This window comes from Sitodiplosis mosellana, unplaced genomic scaffold (assembly GCF_009176505.1).
Source record: "Sitodiplosis mosellana isolate CC-2019 unplaced genomic scaffold, AAFC_SMos_1.0 Smas_scaffold_47, whole genome shotgun sequence".
Classification (NCBI taxonomy): Eukaryota; Metazoa; Arthropoda; class Insecta; order Diptera; family Cecidomyiidae; genus Sitodiplosis; species Sitodiplosis mosellana.
In genome coordinates, this window is record NW_022595289.1 from 397,354 (window position 1) to 417,346 (window position 19,993).

At 33.4% G+C, this 19,993-nt stretch overlaps 3 protein-coding genes across 16 annotated transcripts in view; 1 reads left to right on the top strand and 2 right to left on the bottom strand.

The window, feature by feature from the left end:
- Positions 1-6,763, bottom strand: part of LOC129570132 (protein crumbs) — a 14,482-nt gene extending 7,719 nt beyond the window's left edge. Inside the window, exons 1-14 of the mRNA XM_055449584.1 lie at positions 6,382-6,763; positions 5,337-5,477; positions 4,616-4,894; positions 4,350-4,558; positions 3,986-4,276; positions 3,204-3,849; positions 2,096-2,178; positions 1,932-2,025; positions 1,771-1,854; positions 1,450-1,527; positions 1,268-1,371; positions 1,000-1,204; positions 826-917; positions 150-267 (exon numbers count right to left, since the gene is read on the bottom strand). Coding sequence (XP_055305559.1) covers positions 150-267; positions 826-917; positions 1,000-1,204; positions 1,268-1,371; positions 1,450-1,527; positions 1,771-1,854; positions 1,932-2,025; positions 2,096-2,178; positions 3,204-3,849; positions 3,986-4,276; positions 4,350-4,558; positions 4,616-4,894; positions 5,337-5,477; positions 6,382-6,427 — 2,470 coding nt within the window. The 5' untranslated portion in view covers positions 6,428-6,763. The remainder of the gene's footprint in view (positions 1-149; positions 268-825; positions 918-999; positions 1,205-1,267; positions 1,372-1,449; positions 1,528-1,770; positions 1,855-1,931; positions 2,026-2,095; positions 2,179-3,203; positions 3,850-3,985; positions 4,277-4,349; positions 4,559-4,615; positions 4,895-5,336; positions 5,478-6,381) is intronic.
- Positions 6,764-6,894: 131 nt separating this feature from the next.
- On the bottom strand, positions 6,895-10,847 carry LOC129570140 (uridine-cytidine kinase). Of its 3 annotated transcripts, none has more exons than XM_055449612.1 (8): positions 10,745-10,847; positions 10,479-10,687; positions 10,173-10,363; positions 9,951-10,096; positions 9,806-9,879; positions 9,713-9,736; positions 9,599-9,647; positions 6,895-7,440 (listed from the first exon to the last, which is right to left on the bottom strand). In XM_055449612.1, exons 2-8 carry the CDS (start codon positions 10,671-10,673, stop codon positions 7,241-7,243), a joined length of 879 nt encoding a protein of 292 aa, XP_055305587.1. In that variant the 5' UTR covers positions 10,674-10,687; positions 10,745-10,847; the 3' UTR covers positions 6,895-7,240. The 3 variants fall into 3 exon arrangements, with proteins under 3 accessions (XP_055305587.1, XP_055305589.1, XP_055305588.1); XM_055449614.1 differs by having other exon boundaries at positions 6,895-9,105; positions 10,745-10,843; XM_055449613.1 differs by having other exon boundaries at positions 10,748-10,802.
- Positions 10,848-10,873: 26 nt separating this feature from the next.
- Positions 10,874-19,606, top strand: LOC129570139 (ataxin-2 homolog). Of its 12 annotated transcripts, none has more exons than XM_055449604.1 (21): positions 10,874-11,771; positions 12,322-12,602; positions 12,926-13,224; positions 13,372-13,466; positions 13,636-14,006; positions 14,157-14,227; positions 14,398-14,489; positions 14,607-14,726; positions 14,910-15,114; positions 15,191-15,388; positions 15,458-15,655; positions 16,110-16,166; positions 16,247-16,343; positions 16,415-16,483; positions 17,272-17,408; positions 17,480-17,651; positions 18,267-18,467; positions 18,538-18,594; positions 18,663-18,805; positions 18,923-19,027; positions 19,100-19,606. In XM_055449604.1, the coding sequence occupies exons 1-21, from the start codon at positions 11,731-11,733 to the stop codon at positions 19,262-19,264; spliced, it is 3,174 nt and encodes a 1,057-aa protein (XP_055305579.1). In that variant the 5' UTR covers positions 10,874-11,730; the 3' UTR covers positions 19,265-19,606. The 12 variants fall into 12 exon arrangements, with proteins under 12 accessions (XP_055305579.1, XP_055305584.1, XP_055305582.1 ...); XM_055449609.1 differs by having other exon boundaries at positions 10,914-11,771; positions 18,282-18,467; XM_055449607.1 differs by having other exon boundaries at positions 10,942-11,771; positions 18,279-18,467.
- The last annotated feature ends 387 nt before the right edge of the window (positions 19,607-19,993 follow it).

A 19,993-nucleotide genomic window follows, 5' to 3' on the forward strand; every position in this document is an offset into this window, starting at 1 on the left:
ACATCAAATACAGATTTTCCTTGATTTCGTATGGAATGGTCGATATATGAATTTAGTAAATTTCATTGGTATTTATAGAGCCCATGAGCAGGTCTGCGATAAGAACGTAGTGGTATTCTATAAGTATTATAATCAAAGTTTGTAATTACCTATACGATCGAAACACTTTCCGTGGATGCATGGTTTATACGTTGCGCATTCATCGATTTCAATTTCGCATAATGGTCCTTCATATCCAGTGTCACATTGGCATGTGAAATTGTTGACCTATACAACGTACATATTGGTATCAGATTGTGAATGAAGCAACATTATATGCAAGTGTAACAGTATAAAAATAGAATCCCAGAGATAATTAATAGAACTTTCCCATGTGAAAACTTTCCCTAAATAATTAATGACTTTTTTATTCTAGCCTAAATCAGAAATTTTCATTATTCAATGCAATGAGTGGCTTCTGATCATTGGAATATATGTATTGAATTTAATTCAAATTTGTAGAATAACGAAATTCAATTGATACTAGTATATGTCTATCTGAGATTCCATTATTCTTATAGTGGGTAAATATTGTGGATCATTTAAAACATTAATGGAATTTTTCCTGAAACAATTCATATCTGACGTATTTTTATACCTTACATTTACTTGATCTACGTAATAAAAATAAAACATTTCTTCGGTGATAGATTCCACAAAAAGTGGTCTGCGCTGACATGTTTAGGTGCGAAAATGTTATTTTTTTACAAAATGAATGAAATAAATAGTGTTAGTGTACGAAAGATGTAAAAGCTTATCAAATTAGCTTCAAAGTGTTGTACGTACCTCGTCTTGACAGCTTCCGTGTAGACATGGTGCACTAGCACATTCATCAATATCAATTTCACATTTATCACCTTTAATACCCGGTATACAGACTGGAAGAGAAATATTTTCGAACAATCAATTAATGATAATTTTATGATTTTCAAATCGCTATATTATCAGAAAATTACATACCACACTCATATCCACTTGCATTTTCATACGAAAACTCGTTATAAAATATTGATGGCATTTCTACGTCTGTATGTGTGTTTGACATAGTATAGAGCGTAATATTTGATCTCTGCAAACATTTTCCGTTATTTAGACAAGGTCCACTCGCACATTCATCAATATCAATTTCGCAATTTTTAGAAGTATATCCCGGAAAGCAATTACACTGAAAATTTAAAGAAAAATAATGAAATTTCGTAGATTCAGCGGGGTATAAAAGAATAATTACCTGATAATCATTAATTTTGTCCACACATTGTCCACCATTTTCACAAGGGGAGGATAGACATTCATCAATATTGTTCTCACAATGTTCTCCTGTAAAGCCTGTGCCTATACGTTCAAAACACGCACGCATTAATTATCTCTGGAGAAGTAAAATACTGTATAAATATGAAAGTAGATACCAACCTGAACAGTTACACAGGAAGCCGCCCAACAGGTCCTGACACCTACCACCAAAAAGACAAGGTTGTGACTCACAATCGTCTGTAAATAGAGATTTACTTTATTGCATATAGGAGACTGGCTTTTGATCGTCATATAAAATGAATTTAAAAAAAGCTACAATTTATGTTGATATTCCTGGTTCTCTACAAACTACATAGTGGCATGTCACTGTAGCGATATAAGAAGTAACCTGCTTATTCTCCTTCATATGATGTAGTTTTTGTGAAAAATTAATAATTGAAATACGTATGATTTCAATTCAATTGGTCATGTTTAAATTACCTATATCAATTTCACAGTTTTGGCCTGTCATTCCATTTGGACAGATACATTTGTATTCAGCGACGCCATCAACACACGTAGAACCTAAAAAATATATGCTCATAAAAATATATACTCATAAAAATGACACATTTTTCAGCTCATAAAAATGACAAACTTACCAGTAAAGCATGGATTACTTGCGCAATCATCTATGTCGTGTCCGCAATCTTTACCCTCATAGCCTTCACCACATAGACATTTAAAATCATTCACCTGTCAGATAAAAAAAATTGTTAACATATGTCTACGACAAAAAATGAACCATACATTTGATAAAAATTACCTTGTTAATACATGTTGCATTGTTCTTGCATGGCTGGCTTAAGCATTCATCTACATCACTTGTACACAGGAAACCAGTGTAGCCTATAAAGAAAATTTCATATTAAATTTGTCGAATGATTTGTTGCTGAAATGTTTTACTTTTGTGATTGTTCACTATCGATAGTGTCTTACATTCAAGACGAAAAGAACTACTTTGAAAAACTTGAGGAAATCAAGTCCTACACTAACTAGATGTGTACTGTATCGAACCTAATTGCTTTTCAGAACGATGTAAGCCACGAATATGTGTGAAATGAATTCTTGTTCATGTTCTTTAGATATTACGTGTGATGGATAAATTTCTCATTTTCGAATGAACTTTCGTAAATTTTTTAGTTGCTTAAATTCGTTCTTTGAATCTATTGGTTCCTAGGGGGGAGACACGAAACTTAAATGAGTAAAATTAGAACACTATTCAACGATAATAGGAAAAATAGAAGAAATTAGTGAGTTTGGTTTGCCAATGTTAACAATTATGGACGCATTATTCATTGTTTACAAAATAATCCCGTTAGGTCTTCCATAAGCGTTGTATTGACAGTGTAATACGCTCTGCAAGCGATTTTATTAGAAATAATAACACAATATTAGCACTTTTGCACCAAAAGTAGAAAAATTAGAGGACATAAAGCAAAAAATATATAAAATTGAATGTAACTAGACTCTACTAGAATTTGTGTCTCGCCCCTAGATTGGTTCCTTTTTTAATCCAAAAGGAAAATACGCTTAGAGTTACATGTATGTATATCTCATCGAACGATAACTATACAAACAAGTAACGATTTTTTTCTCTCTAATAAATCTCAATATTAAGTTTTACCCATTCGAAATTTTTTTTTTAAGTACCAGGAAAAAAAAGGTAAGAATTATTCACTTGTTGTGTCAGATGGTGAAAATATATCTTCTCTATCAAATCAGTTCCATTTTTCTCCCTACTCATAGTTAGAACTTGACAAAAACTATGCTGATCTTTGGCTTTCCATTTTTTACCCGTAGTAATGATGGTGATGTGAATGAAAAATATATTTCAAATGTAATTGAGTTAAAATTTTAACGATTCATTTTACCTGGTTCGCAATAGCACTTAAAAGTTCCTGGTTGGTTTACACAAATTCCATTGACACAAATATTTGGGTTTTGTGAACATTCGTCAATATCTTTTTCACATAAAGTGCCTTCATACCCCTCAGGACAAATACACGCCGATGTATTTCCATTTTCGTTGCATGTTCCGCCGTTCAGACAATTACAATCTTCTGTTGGTAGAGCTTTGCATTGTTTGCCATTCGCTTCAGGCTCACAACATTGTCCACCAATACATTCAGTGCCTTTTGGGCAATCTCTACCACAATCCGATTCATTTTCACAAAATTCTCCAACAAATCCATGGGGACAAACACACTGAATGCCATCCTTCCGATTTATGCATGTTGCCCCATTATTACAGGGTTTTGCTGAACATTGATCAATCGGCTGCTCGCAGTTAAATCCACCAAAGTTGGGTTGACACTCACAAACGTAGCTGCCGTAAGTGTCGTAGCAAATGGCCCCATTTAAGCATATATTGGGCTTCTTCTTGCATTCATTTTCATTGTCCTCACACAAAGTCCCTGTGTATCCAGTATTTTCACAATTGCAATGAAATCCTGCGATTTCATCGATGCAGACACCGTTATTTTGACATGGGTTCGATTCACAGTCATCCCAATTCACCTAAAACATATTGTAAGAAAAGAACGACACAGATAGCAACCTATTCTTTTCTCCCAAAATACTTGAAATGTGGAAATTATTTGTCTTCATTTTATTTGAAGAGAAAGAAACTTAATAAATTCATTAAATGACAAACCTCGCATCTGCTACCACTGAAGCCTTTGGCACAATCGCATTCAATTTTAGAAGAACCGGTTACAACTTTACAGATACCGTTGTTCAAGCACGGTTTGGTTTCACATAACGGATGGACACTTATTTCGGTCTCGCAATGACTTCCAGAATAACCAGTTTTCTCACAATTGCATGTATAATCACCCCGGCTATCTTCTATACAAACCCCATGATTGAAACAAGGATTGGAACGGCATGGTGGACCGGTATCTATTTCACAATTCTTGCCTTTGTACCTCGAAGAGCAATGACACTATAACGGAAATGAATAGTTGGACACCTTATTAGTTGTTGAAAATAAATTATTTGTTTTCATTTCGATATACCTCGTAAGTATCTGCGAGTGAAATGCATGTTCCACCCATACAGGGCTCATGTAGACAATGGTCAATCTCGGGGGCTCGTACTAAAACGTCATTTTGAGTGCATGATCCTTGCATTAGAGGACACGGACCAAATTGGATGGGACTGTTTTGAACACTCGAACTGAAATTTAGACCCGGTCCATGGAGCATACACCCCGAATATGTGGTTCCTATAATTAGAATATGATTAAAATTGGTCCATTTTTGATAAATTATTCATGAAATACCAATAATTAGAATAGCTGCCTCATCATTTGGTGGATCGGTTAACATCATTGTATTGTATGTCGAATTGGCAATTACGGTTTCCTTCCTATCAATCAACAATTTCAATGATCCCATTTGAAGCAAGAATTCAATAGTATGCCACTTATTGTCCAATAAACTAGAGGCAACTCGAGCCTCAGTGTGAGCATTCGGTGTAACCAATGAAATCGACACATAGTCGGAATAAATGGACAACAGAAATGTACGGCCGGCGAACCTCTGGGATATCAATTCACCTCCTAAAAAACGAACAAGAGAAAAACATAATATCGTCATTTCCTCATCTTGAAATTATGAAAATATTTCTGTGTTCTGTGCCGGAATTCTACGACACTTTTGCCGAACCCGAATCAGAATCGGAATCTTGCCACAAAAAACAATGAAATTCATTCTTCTTAAATCACCGTTCCAACTTGGAGTGGTTAGTTCTTTTTCATATTTGCCGAATAAATCCTCGAAACTTACCATTTTAATTGAAATTATTCTGTCAACTCAATATGAAACCGAATATATTCGGCAAATATGAAAGAGAACTAATCACTCCAAGTTGGAATGGTGATTTAAGAAGAATGGATTTCATTGTTTTTTGTGACAAAATAACGATTCTGATTCGGTTTCGGCAAAAGTGTCGTAGAATTCCGGCACTGTTTAATTCTAAAATAGTAAAAATCTTTTGTTCACCTCGACAACTTCTAACACTAAAAGCTGAGTGCTTCCACATTGGCATCGGTGTCAACAGTCGTAAGTATGATGATCCATTGAAGTATGCTTCCCTGTGCTCAACATTAGTTCCGGCGGATTCAATCAGAGTCGGAATCAAAGCTGGATTTGTACAATAAAGAATGAAATTTGTTTATTACTTTCATTCTGCTTAGATAACCAGAGTTTTTTTTTGACAAAATGTCTTTGTCATGGTAATTTAATTGCAAAAACCAAAATTAAATTTGGCGTAAAATACTTAATTGAAAATATTTTTTTCTTAATAGATTTTAATGTTTGTTGTTGTTAATTTATGTTCGACAAAAAAATCGGCTATTCAAAACAATGTTCTCAAATTGAAACGTAGATATTCTGTAACATTATAGACATAAATTGAGTTTAGGTATGAGTTGTCTTCTTGAAATCTTCGAAATCCCTTCGTTTATTTCTTAATTTTTTTAAAACATTTAATCCATGTGCGCGTAAAGAAATTACACTAGTGTGAATATTGAATACACATCAGCATCTCACGCAGAACATCAACAACATACACCTATACACTCACACACTCGCACACGTATGTGCATACACTAGAGCGTCTGTTAATTGTATTAAAACTCAAATACAGGTATACCACCTGAGTTCGTCGTAGACCGTGCATGAAGAAGAACAAGAGAACACTTCGTTATACGTTGCGTCTTTTGGACTTTTTGAATGTATTGGTAAAACTTTTGTGCAGGTAAGCGTTCATTCGTTTGAATGTTCTGTGTTCATGTAGTACAGTACCCGAAATAAAATTGGGTTCACTATACTTCTCTTTAATAATGTATATTGCCGATCACCACAAAAAAATTCCTAATTAATTTTTTTCGAATAACCTTTGGTTTTCGTCATTTTTTTTATAAATGGGCAAAGCCTGTCCTCAGAACTTCGATCAATACAAAACAATTATACTGAAACGATTGTGTAGTGTTGATGTTGATTGAGGGCGTATATGATACATGAAACTTTCGTAAAATTATCTTACCAATGAAAAGAGCCACTGACAGGCTCATAAGCATAAATTTGTCCATGTTGTTCCACACATTTGTTGTAAATTATTTGGATGAGTCAGTATAATAATTTATTCACTCACAAATTGAAAATATAAAACACAATTTAATGAATGTTCACCAATTTCTTGAACTTAATTACAATACAAAATAAAGAAAACAAAAACTGAAAAATAAACTGCACTCCAACTACTACTCGATGTTAGCTTGACTCATACTCAAGTTTGTATGTAAAACGACATCTAATCCAACTCTGTTCTGTGTACAAGGTACGTGCCACTTTTATGTATTGATCGTAATACTTAAGTCCAGTCCACATTGCAAGTGTGTTGAGTGAGTTAATGTTTGTTTGTTGTTGTTAATTTGGTCTGAACTTACCTGTTGCTAGTTTCATTTTCCTCATGGATTCAAATTTACAACTTTCAAAACTTTTTTTTTCAATTTTCGGTGGCAATGAAGTCAACTACCAGTTTTCGATAAAAAAGTAATTTGTTTTTTTTTTAAATTTATTTATTGATATTGTTATAAAATAGAACAATTTTGAATTGGTGAAAGTGCCGTTTAGAAGGAAAAAACATATTTCAGATCCTCAATTGATTTTTTTGTATCATCTACAAGTTAAAAGTTATGATAACGATATTGAGCAGAATAAGATCTTATATTTGATCAAGAATATTTTAATTATTAATATTTTTGCTATTTATCCGGTGAATTATTATTTTGCGACTTTGCCATTCTTTATAGTGAATGAGTGCATAAATCGCGTTGCCGTAATGATCGGCCATGTAATAAAATCAAAGCACTCAAAAAAATCTATTTCAATAGAACATAATTTCAATGTGGTCGGTGCATATTATGCGGATGTGACTCAATTTTCTTCTTACCGTGAACCGGTGTAGTCGGTGTTGATGTCGATCCACCTTCTTCAGTTTCTTCATTAGTCTGAGCTTTGTTAGACTGTATTTCATTTTCGATACTTCTACCGTGGTTGTTTAAGAAATCACGAATATGCTGCACGATCAACTCAATTGCAACTGCCAAAGAAAAAACATTTTCTATCGTTTATGGTTCACGGTTTAGAAAAAGCTATCAGAAGCTGTTAATTCTTTCGTCGCTTCATTAACTATAATAAACCTTTTCATTTTTTCTCTCTTAAAAACTCTCTCGAACTTACGAAACTAAAGTAAATACTTTTGCCAGAAATTGGGCAAAAGTATTTGATATACATGTATTCTATTTGAAGATTTAAACCATTATTACATTTGTTGTAAACAACTTAGATTTGCATCGTATTTGAAGTTTCTAAGTAATAATACAAATCATAAATGAAAACAAACACATTCGCTTGATACAAACTAAAAATTCAAAATTAATATTGGTAATCGAATACTGAGTGAACGTATTCATATAGAAGTCATTTATTTGTTATAACTTTATTAACATGAGATTTTATATGGTATTATTCAGAAATAAGATATATTACCACTCAGCTGATGTAGAGAAAGAAATAATTACAAATATTTTGAGTAAACAATTTCGATTGTCCAACAAAAGAAACGTTCAAAAAAAATGTGCTGAATATTTGATGCCGAGGACATTAAAACCTTAACAATTGCGGAAGTAATAATCATTCAGAATGTTCGAACAACCATAAAACATTATCTTCATGCAACTATAAAACATCCCATGCAATTATGATCGCTGAATAAGAGAAATACATTTTTGGATTGGCGTTAGCAAAGTTGGGATTATTGTTTTATCAACCAAAAACTGGAAAAATTATAATTTGCATTATTACTTTGTCCTCGTTGAATTTAATGTTGCTCATTCTATGAATTTCGAATTTCTAGCCGTTTTCGCTGCATTCTTAATATATTACTATAGTAAGTATAAATTTGATTTTGGCCCTATTCCAGAAATTCAAGTCGTCAAAAATTCATGAGGTGAACTGTCGAGATATGAAATGAGCTTTTTGAATACATGTGTTCCCATTGAACAAAGAAGACATCTTGATAATTAAACATACAGGGAGATGAAAAAATAGTGTTCATGGATTCAAATAAATCTGTAACGAATATTAGTTGTCACAGTCAATAAAATTAAAACGTAATCACTTGAAGAATGGAACATTTATTTAGCACGGGGGTCATACGTACTATGATACCAATTATGAACTAATGAACTAATGGTTTATTTAAGTAAAAGGTAAAACTGTTATATGTAAAAATGAACTGTTCGATTCAAACAAAAAGGCACAGCTAATAACTCTGTGTTATCGCCATATGTTTATTGAAGGACTAGTTGAGCCTTTTCTTTTCACTCTTTATTTATTCTTATATGTTAATCGTTGGCAATTTGAAGTATGTTTTTTGGAAAATCAATTATAAAGCAACTTCATTATGGCAATTTCAGCCAAAGCCTCCTTCCAAATGCACAAGGGATTTAATCGTTAAAAAGATGTGAACTTATAAAAATCGTTACCCGATGGGGCGCTTACACGCTAATTATAAACAATACTTATTTTGATTACAACGTGGGGTTAATGATGATCTTCGAGTCTGTGTCATCGACCTATGCTCTTTTGACACCATTTTGTCTTAAATCGTCGTTATCACTACTTTCATTAATGTGACAATTCAAATACCCTTTTGGCTGCAAAATTGTGTCACGAATGTGGTGCACAATGAGTTCAATTGCGACTGCATATTATTAAATAAGCGCATACAGGGTTTTCCAAATTACAACCGAAAAAAATAAACAAAAAATTACAAAAAAAAATAAATAAAATTGCTATGTTTAATGAAAAAAGGGAATCCGTTTTATATTCATTAATTTTCATGCAGAAAAAAACATACACCCACATATGAGTAATAAACGGAAAAGAAATATTAAAGAAAAGCATGCACCAAATCTCTTCAACTATCTATGACAGCTACAGATAAAGGTTCGAAATGTTGAATAACATGATAATATTTCGTTGAGGTTTATGATGTTTCACAGAAAATGAAAAGGTCATTTTATCAGGAAACGAAATTACAAAAGAAGAAGAGGAGGAACAGAGATGACATGTGAAATAAAAATAAAAACTTGGATAGGAAATTTCATTTCAGTTAACATATAAGAGCCAGGGAATTAATTCATTTCTGCGAAACAGTTTTGAAAGTTTTTATAAAAAGGAACGTAAGAATGTACCTGTATTGTCAGCTCCTCGAGGAATAATTACGTCTGCAAATTTTTTTGTCTGAAATGAAAGGAAGAGAATTGTTCTTCTTATAAAGCACACAAAAGTATGTCGTTAGAACTTACTGGCGAACAGAATTCTTCGAATGCCTGAAATGAAAGGAAGAGAATTGTTCTTCTTATAAAGGACACCAAAACATGGTTTGAGCAAAAACTTACTGGTTTTACACAGGTCATATATTGTGTCAGGATCTGTTCGAGGTCTCTTCCACGCTCTGTAATATCTCGAACAACTGTAATATTTAAACCATGTTTTTGTTAGAACCAACAATTCCGTTGCGAAAAAATCACAATAAATGCATACCTCTTCGTGACAAACGTGTATCTGAATCTGTGTCCACAAATAATTTCATATGGAACAATTCGCGAATATCTGGGAAGTAAAAGGCAAGTATACCTTCGAAAAGAACCACATCTGCTGGATAAATGACCAGGTCTTTATCAGGACATCTGAAAACGATGAAAATTCAATTTGAATATAAATGTATTTCATTTCATTTATTTCGATTCAAAATAAATTACTTACTGTGCATTACTCCTATAGTCATAAACCGGGATAGTGACTTTCTTTCCTTCCAGTATTTTCTTCAATGTTTCAAGAAGATGGTCTTCATCAAACGCCGACGGGTGATCGAAATTGAAGAGTCCTTTATCAGCTTTGGCTTTTTCCCCAGAATCCAATTGACGATAAAAGCTGTCTTGACTTATGCAAACAACCTAATTTGCAGAACAATTGCGTGATTATGTTAAATGTATTTGCAATGGGACAATCGTCAACCCCAATTATATCACTACCAATTTATAATGAAAATTCAAGGAAAATCCCTCTTACCTGACGTTCTGCATGGTTCATGTCAGCTTGTCCAAGCTGTTCAATTATCCGCTTGCAGACAGTCGATTTTCCAGATGCTGTACCACCAGCTACTCCAATCAAAAACGGTGTCTTTGTTTCTGAATGGTTGCTGGATGATGTCCCATTAAATATTTTGAGAGCATTAATTTTTATGACATCTGGTTCATTTGACATTGTGGTATCTGGAACTGAAGAAAAACATTCATTTTTGCTGTGGAAAATACGTTTTATATTAATTCACTTACTACGTTTTTTCAATCTTGGTGACAAACAACGTGCGACAAAATCCCAAAATTTGACCTGTCAACTTTCATTCTGACATTCGCTGTCACCGCATCACAATTCTTGCCAGATGTCGTCGTAAATTATAAAAGTATTTTTGAAAATACACGTTGATAAGAGCGCCCTTGTATCCGATTTTTTTTTTTCACAAGATTATAATAAGAAACCAATACAATGTTTCATTTTTCATCATTTTCCAAAACTATTTCCCAATGCTGAGATTCAAATTACATAAAATATAAATTCAAGTACTTTACGATTTGATTTTTCTGCATTCAAGAGGAATGAATTTCAATTACAATCTCTTGTAGTGCCATCTTATGGCGTTTTAATTGATAGCAGCGTAAAATTAATTCCTATGTTCTGTCACCGTGGTGCTGATTTTACCGAAAACCATTATTTTTTTTCGAGATTTACGAGAGTTACACTTTCATCTTTATTTTCTCTTGCTCAATCAAAGCTGATGTCTAAAATGCATTTTAATGTACCGAATTCAATATCATTGTACTTTACGCGAATTTCATGCTAATATAAATTGGAAGTAATAGCGCTAAAAACAGTGTTCAGAAATTCCAAATTTTGCAGCTTACGAAAACTTCGTATAAAATTATTCATTTGTGTATTGTTTGTTTAAGCAGAGAGAACAAAAAAAAACAGTGCTGGGTGCTGGTGTTGCAACATTATAATAAAGAACAAACAGATAATAGGTTCACAACGCAAAGTATAGCAAACACTGAACCAGTGAATCAGAGCGAATTGTCTAAAGCGGATTATAAAAATCGCATCCAAAAAATAAAGTGAAATTTAAAGACATAATAATATTTTAGATCATCTAAAGAATTTTATATTTTCTGTGGACAAAAATAGTTGTGTCAGTGTGTCCAGACAAGTCGTCAGTGATTACAAAGTCTTTTTTTCGTATACTCGGCGAAGTTCAGGTGTAATAACGATGAATAAAACTAACCGGAAAAATCGAACAGGTCCATCCAGGTAATTATCTGTTTTACTTAATACATACATTCCATTATATTATAATAAAAAATCTGAACATTATTCTATATGAGAAACATCAGAGAAGCAAGGTGCTGTTATTTATTCGTCATTCAATACTGCTAGACATTTTATACGTCATAACTCAAGAAAAATTTGACCCAAAAATGTGTCATGTTTCTGATTTTCATGAAAAATTAGCAAAACGTTTGACTTCTAATGCAAACGCGAACTCAACATATTGTTTTTCCTTTCATCATTGAATTAATAAACTTTTTCATTTCTTATAACAATGTATATGGTTTGAGGCAAAATTTGAATTAGGAAAAAATATCATGACACTTAAAGACTCTCTATTCAGGGAACATCGTTTTTGCACATGGAAATTATGTTTTCCACTATTTTACTCAATTCGTTGGATATAATTGGTCGGACTCTTCGTTTCTTGTTTCAATTTCAAAAGCTACATTCTTAGCAGAGTCTTTAGTCTAATAAAGTATATTAAGGTAATCATTTCAGATTTTCAAAATTTGCCTATTGATTTTTTTAGACCGCAGCAGCGTGGACGCTCAGCTGTTATAGAGGGAGTATATAATAATGTGCATTTTATGCATGCAGTCGCATCACAGATCGGCAATGTAGTTCAGATTCAAACCAAATCCGGAGCTATTTTCGAAGGAATTTTCTATACCGTTTCACCACATTTCGAAATTGTGCTGCAACTCGTACACCGAATTGAAGTTCCAGCTTCAACAAACTCCTCGTTGTCAACACCCGCATCATCAAATACAACATCCAGCACCAATAGTTTAACAAGTGCTGGAAATATAGGTAAGCCTTTTGGGTAAATGACATACTTTGGTCGTGAGTAATAAAACCTCAAATCAAGGTCATTCGAAGATCAGTGTCTTCAATGATAAAAATGAGTAAACAAGAAAAATATCAAATGTTTTACATTGTAATTGCAATGCATCAACAGTAAATAATGGTAATAAGAGGATTGTTCTACCATTTGATGAAGCGATTCGATTCAATAATTTTGATAGTTGCATAAACACGTGCAAATGTTTAAAATAATTTTTTTTATATGTGTACATAATTTTTGGTTCTGTAGAGATGTGAATACTATATAAATTATTCTTTCATTTCGTAAGATACCACAGGACCACTTGATGACTACAACGTGGCGGTTGATTCAATATTTGATGTTCTGATATTTAAACCGTGTGATGTGGTTTTCATTAAAGCCAAAGACGCTGATTTAGATTATGCAACAAAAGACACTTTTCAAACCGATACGGCTATTTCCAAGTGCAATGGTTCACGGTTTGATGAAAAAGAACTGGAACCGTGGCAGTTTGATGGCGAAAGTAATTCCATCAATGGAGATGTAGATATTAACTTAGAATTGGATGGAAATGCCAATGGGTGGGATGTGAATGATATGTTTTCTGTGAGTATTTCTTTAGAATTTATATTTTAAATCAAATAAAATGTTATGGGTGTGGTACATTCGAAGATTATAAATGTTAGACAAGACTTTGATGAAGTAAATAAAAGTATATAACTATATTAAAAATGTTCCTCTCTTCACTTACAGTTCAATGAGCAACGTTATGGAGTTCAATCAACATTTGATCAATCTCTATCCGGTTATACAATACAAATTCAGAAAGATGACACAAAAGATTACAGGTACACATTTTTTTAAAATTAATAATTTTATGAATAATTTTAATTTATTACCAATTGGTACCAATTTAAAAAAAAGCGACAACTCATTGACCTTGTTAACCATCGAATATTAAAGAGATTATTCAGCTTAATATTTTTATCAATTCAATTGTTTTATGTATAAATCTAGAGATGCAGAGGAACAAGCTGAAAAAATCGCTTTGGAAATCGAAAGTCAACCTGCCTACAAGGAACGTACGGATATTGAAAATGGTGACGAAAATGAAGAAGCCAAGTTCGCCGCTGTAGAGCGTCCACAGTCAAGTAGTCCAGATGAAATTAAAGTTGGAAAATACGTCGCACCGGGTCGGCGTAAACAGCACAATACACAGGCTGGTAAACTTATCCGACCATCGCAGTTGAACAATAGTAACAACAATACTAGCAGTTCAAGTTCTTCATCAGTGCCGATTTTGTCCCCACAACAAAGCAGCAATAACAAATATCCTTCATTGGTTTCACATTCCCTGCCACCACAACCAACGGTGCAAAAAAATACGGGTATATTATAACAAGGATTCTGATTTCTTTTGGCAAAATATCACAATCACTTCGTTTGTTGAAGACAGTCGCGTGTATTTAATAAATTGTGTTGTTTCATAATGATCCTACGAACTTCTATTACTCTGAATATTTTATCATTTTACATAGTACAACCCCAACCACCTGGTCCTCAGCAAACGCTTATTCACCGGACACATAATCAATCAACGTTGCAACAGGTTCGATAAATTTTCACTATTACTCCTAAAAACAGAAAGAGATAATTATAATTAATAATTAGTAATCTTTTGGATATTATTTAGCATAAAAATCCCATTAGATTTAATAAAAGTCCAATTGAAATGACAATGTATTGTAAGAAAATATTAATGTTCATAATTGTAAATAGGTTCAAATGTCACACAAGTTGAATGGAGATGACCAACCAGGCAACGAAATGAAGCACAATCATCATCGCCGTCATCGATCAGATATCGATAGGTATTTTGAGTATTTTTAATTTGCAAAATTATCGAAAAGTTCGATTGTTTTTCGCTTTGGTTGAAGTCGTAGAAAATGTAAAGAAAGTAAAATGATAATTCTTTGTTTTTATTAAAGCGACCGAAATGAACGCGGAGATCGAATAGATCGAGGTGATCGATTAGATAAAGACAACAGAGAAAGTCGCGACCCCAGAGATAGAGAAAACCGCGATCGGGATATCCGAGAGAATATAAGGTATGTTTTAGGCATCCATCAAAAGAATTCATATTGATTTCATTTAATAAAATCAGAAAAGAAAAAAAATGTGAAAGAAATTTTCAAAATAATACCTATAAATTTATCAACACAAAATCAATTTAATAATGTTATGTTTCGCAATAAAAAAAAACAAATTGGTTTTTGATTTTTGCAACACAGGGATGGCAACAAGGGTGGCCCACCAATGCCCCAACGAGGAGGGATGCGGCATTACTCTAACCAGCAAATGGTTCAGAGTGGAAATTTAACAACGTTTTCTGAAACCATTAGTGGTAATAATAGCAATAGTCAATTGCTAGTGACACCACAAATTAATCAAATGCCACCTCCATCACATCAAGGTCCCCCTCCTCATCAATCACAAGTAATCGTTATTTTCTCTTTCATTGTTCGAAATTACGAAAGCCACAGAAATGTAAATTATATTTGATTTTCTTTAGGTACGGATGTATCATAATTCACCACTAATGGCACAAGATAATCAACAGAATATGCCGACACATGTTGTTATTCAACAACAGATCGGTCCTCCTCCACAGCCACAACGTCAAAGAATTCAGCGTGACGAGCAAACATCTGAATTCCGGAAATTTAAACAGAACTTCATTTTAACGTCTTCGAAAGGGCAGCGTGGCAACGTAAGTTCGAAGAAAGAATTCGTATGAAGAAACAACATATTAAAAATATTGTTATTATTGTCCATTCAGGAGCAAAGTCAGTCGCATCAAAACCAAGCAGGTTCGGAATTGAGACCTCCACATGAAGAAAATGCAAACCAATCAAAACCATTCTCAAAACCATACGTGAATCAATTGAAACAATATGCTGGCCAACCGGTTGAACCACCTATTTCGAATTTGAATCCAGATGGGGAAAAGAGATCAATTTCTGGTCAACAGCAACAAGTAATATATCTTGAATTGGTAAACATAGTTTATTAACACGATGAAACATTCCAATAATCCCAATTGAATATCAATAATAATGAAGAAATATTCACTCATTTTACCACAATTTAAGCACATAGCACATCACCTTCCGTAAAAGTTTTTCTAAATAGTCCAAATTTGGCAAATTCAGGCACATTTCCAATACGATATCATTTTCATCTCAAAGTTTACTCGCATAATTATGTGAAAATGTGACGATTCCGGTCAAAACACACATGTTAAAGATAATTTTAAAAGAACTTACTCTCTTGTGTATATTCTCCAACAAAGGAAGTGTAATATTTTCATGTAGTAATCCAAATTTATTTTCGAAAAATGATCTTTCTTCAATCTATGTCTTTTTGTAATTGGGAAGTTTCATTGTGGGTTAGATATATCTAATAGTAACATTATTCTTTTTACCAAAAAGTCAAAAACTGGAGCAAATCCAAATAGCGGCGGCACGAATCAACTAACAGATGCTAAGGTAGCTAGCTATTTTTTTTGGCATATTATAGGCAATATTCAGAAAAATATGTATAATTAAATACTATAATATAAATTCAGGTGGAACAGCCAACCCAAACTTACGTGAGCGTGGTTCAACAGCAGACCCAACCACCACCTCAGCCACAACAACAAATGCATACTCAAAAAACACCAGGTAATCTCGCAACAATTACATTCAATGTAATAATTAATTCAAATTTGATTCATCACGTTAACTTCTTTTAGTACAATCGCAACCGTTGGGTAATGTTCCAACACAGTCCACATCGCCTCCTATTCAACAACAACCAAATAGTGAGCCTATGTTTTTATAAAATTGAAATTAGAAACAATATTTTGATCAATTTCCCTTTCGCCTCCATTTGAATGGAGTCTACTCTAGACTATATGAATTTAAGTACTATATATCTATTGACTAGATCGAGAGGAGAGTATGTGAAAAAATTCTAATATATTTTGAAAGAGGAGAGTATGATTTCTGTTGATTCTATCTGCGTTAAAAGGAAGTATGTTGGCATCCCGTCTAGCCTCCGCGGTTTTTTACGGTTTCCGCGAAACTGATAAGAGATAACAACATAGTGTCTTCAGCAAAGTTGTAGTACTTGAGGTTTTCTTTAACATTGCTGAAGACATCTATTCCTTATCTCTTATCAGTTGCGCGCAAATCGCGCACATAAAAAAGCAAATTTTATATAGAACATTTTTTTTCTTATCATTTTTCGCGCTTTTTGCGGAGCTGATAAGAGATAAGAGATAACTGACTTCAGCAATGTTATAGAAGACCTCGAGTGCTACAACTTTTCCGAAGACACCAAGTTGTTATCTCTTATCAGTTCCGCGGAAACCGTGGAAAACCGCGAGGACCCGCCAAAAATGAACATACTCGCCTTTAACCATTTTTGAGTCGAAAGAAACCTACTCTTCTCTTTCACAACAAAATCAGATGAACTTACTCTCCTCTCGATCTAGTCAATAGAAATGTATTTTTATCAATTCTCGTCGTTTTTCTTCCTCTCATATATATACATTTTCAATTGAAAAACCATACTACAACATGTTCTTATATTTTCGCCTGAAACTAGGAGATACAGAGAGATCGACTCCTAATATTTCTGATACACATCAAGAGTACCAGTCACCTGTTTCGCAAACGTCGCAACAACAAACATCCAATGCAAGCAGCTCATCAAGCAGTACACCACCTGCAACATCTACTCCTGTAAACACGACATTTATAAAAAATGGAAAATAAAAAACAATAATAAATATTTTTTCGCATTTCAACCACAGCAAACTCCCGGCAGCATCAATAACGAATCCACTTCATCGGAAAAACAACAAAATGCACCAAAAAAGTACACTTTGAACCCCGCTGCAAAACCCTTTACACCGAGAATTCCGGTAACTCCAAATTCATCGCGTCCACATACACCCCTCACGCCAGGAACGCAACCAAACAATGGTAAACCAATAATTTATAGTGATAACTGTTTTGTTCTAGAGTTGTGAGCTCAAAGTCTCCTTAATGAAGTTTCATAAATCTTCTTCAAACCGAATTTTGCATAAATATTTTGGAATTTTGAATGAGATCTAATTGTGTCCAGTCGAATATTCACCAAAACACTCTCCAAGCATCAAAGAAATACCAAAGAACACATTTTCCCTCCCAAAATCATTAGTTAGGGGTATACCGTAGTGAACCTTGGACGTGAGGTTTAATGGCCAATAATTGAAATCGTCCGTATTTAAAACAATTTTATCAAATCTGATGCTTGATAAGGTCAAAAGAAATTCAATTTAGTTTATTGAAATCTACCAAAACATTTTTCCGAAATAATTCCCAAAAAGTATTCCAAATATGAATATTGGAATCATCTCTATGGATTTATATAGACACAAATATTGTGAAAATTGGGTGATAAGTATCTATAGTAACAATGAAATAGTTTGGAAGAAACACCAAAAATCGTTGTGTATACTTCTAACAAATCGAGCCCCCAACTAGGACACAGTTTTTTAATGAACATTTTTCAAAAGAATCTATGCAATAATGTAATATATTGAAATTAATTTACAGTTATCTCCCAAGCAGTTCACCCGAATCATGCTCCTGCTGCTGCACAGCCAAATCAATTGCCGATGCATCCAACACAACAGCCAACGCCACAACCTCCCCAAATTCCTGGTCAACATGTTACACAGGGTCCAGTTATGACAATGGCTTACTTTGTTCAACAACAGCAGTCTTATCCAACGCCACCACATCAGCAAGCTATTGGTAATTGAAATCAATTCAATCAAAAGGAAATTCGATTAAAAAAATCGTTGGCTCTTATGTTTTATTTCAGCTTATTCGGGAGCGTCAATGGGTTTAAGAAAACCAGCATATGATCGAAAGAATCAATGTAATTAATGATATCAGAAGTTCTTTTGTTAAAGATAAATCTTTTCTAAATCCTTAATATTATTTTAGTGCCCGTGTCTCAAGTTCAAGTGGCAGCTGCAGCTTCTGCAGTAACTGGTGCGCCATTACATGTGGCAACACCAATGGCACCGTATATTTCACCCTATCCACAAGCACATCCACAAACATTTCAGGGACCGTATGCACATATGGTAAATTCATGTTTCCAATTTTAAAAATACTTTCTCATTGTAGTGAAATGAATGAAAGTCTAATTATTATTAAAGAAATGCTACTTACCTAAAATCTACACGAAATTCGCTAAACAGGTTTTAAATAGATATCCCGAAAATCCCCATCAGCCCCAACAGTTACAATACTTGACTGCTACTCCGCCTTCAACAACTCCATCGCCTGGTCAACCGCACCAACAGGTATTTTGGATTGACGCATTAAAAAAGAAAAACTGTTCTCAAATTAATCTATATAATAAAATGTATTTTCAGCAATTTCATCAGGGCCCACAGCAAGCAGGTACAACGCAATACCAAGCAGCACCGCAGCAATTTCAAGTGATTCCTGTGATGAATGGTCCACCTGTGGTTACACCATACATGCAACCACCAAACTCAGGACCATTTTTGCTAATGCAACCACATCCGCAGCAGTAAAACAAATGAAAACAACAGTTGCCCAAACAAGTTCGATCCTTTCTCATTGAAACAACAAGCTCAAACCAATTTTTTAAACTTCAAATCTTCTTTCAAAGCAAATATTTATTTCAAATTTTCAAAGTAAATAATTTTTTTTTGAAGCTTGTATTAAAAATTAAATGCGTACAACCGATTCAAAATTGAGTAAATGCCACGAAATTGATTCAAATTTGTCAAAAAATATGTTATTAGTCGAACACAATGGGCGGTAAGAAATAAATCATTCACCTAGTGAAACAAAAGCGACAATTTTAAATTCAAATTTCGTTGATAATAAAAAATTGATCACATCGGGAAAAACACAATTGTTGGTCCATTTATTCCATTTATTGGTTATATTTATTCAAACATTTTTTTTATGTTATGCCAAGGAAAATCTTTGAAACTTATTTTCTATATGCAGTGGGTTTTTTCCTAGGGGAATATTATGAAAGAAATGCTATAGAATTTCTATTGATTTTTTACATTTTTTTTCCAAATTAAGCTAAGTACACAGTTCCTCGTGAAATGAAAAAATTTCTCCAGTGAAATGTTCACAGGTGATATCTGTATGGTGTTTTTTATTTTCGAATTGCAAGCATAATGATTTTTGATGTATGAAACAGTTAACTCCCTCCAATATCAACACAACACATGAACAAATTTGAATTTTGAATTCTTTCTTTAATGTATTTTGATCTTTCTTAT

Excerpts from the sequence above, each read along its gene's own strand:
- LOC129570140 (XM_055449612.1), bottom strand. The coding sequence starts at position 10,673 with ATGTCAAATGAACCAGATGTCATAAAAATTAATGCTCTCAAAATATTT. Across the intron at positions 9,880-9,950 it reads TACACGTTTGTCACGAAGAG|TTGTTCGAGATATTACAGAG; the intron begins GTATGCATTTAT and ends TAAATATTACAG. Across the intron at positions 7,441-9,598 it reads TCGAGGAGCTGACAATACAG|TTGCAATTGAGTTGATCGTG; the intron begins GTACATTCTTAC and ends TTTCTTTGGCAG.
- LOC129570139 (XM_055449599.1), top strand. The coding sequence starts at position 11,731 with ATGAATAAAACTAACCGGAAAAATCGAACAGGTCCATCCAG. Across the intron at positions 15,389-15,457 it reads CGAAAGGGCAGCGTGGCAAC|GAGCAAAGTCAGTCGCATCA; the intron begins GTAAGTTCGAAG and ends TTGTCCATTCAG. Across the intron at positions 16,484-17,271 it reads TATTCAACAACAACCAAATA|GAGATACAGAGAGATCGACT; the intron begins GTGAGCCTATGT and ends GCCTGAAACTAG.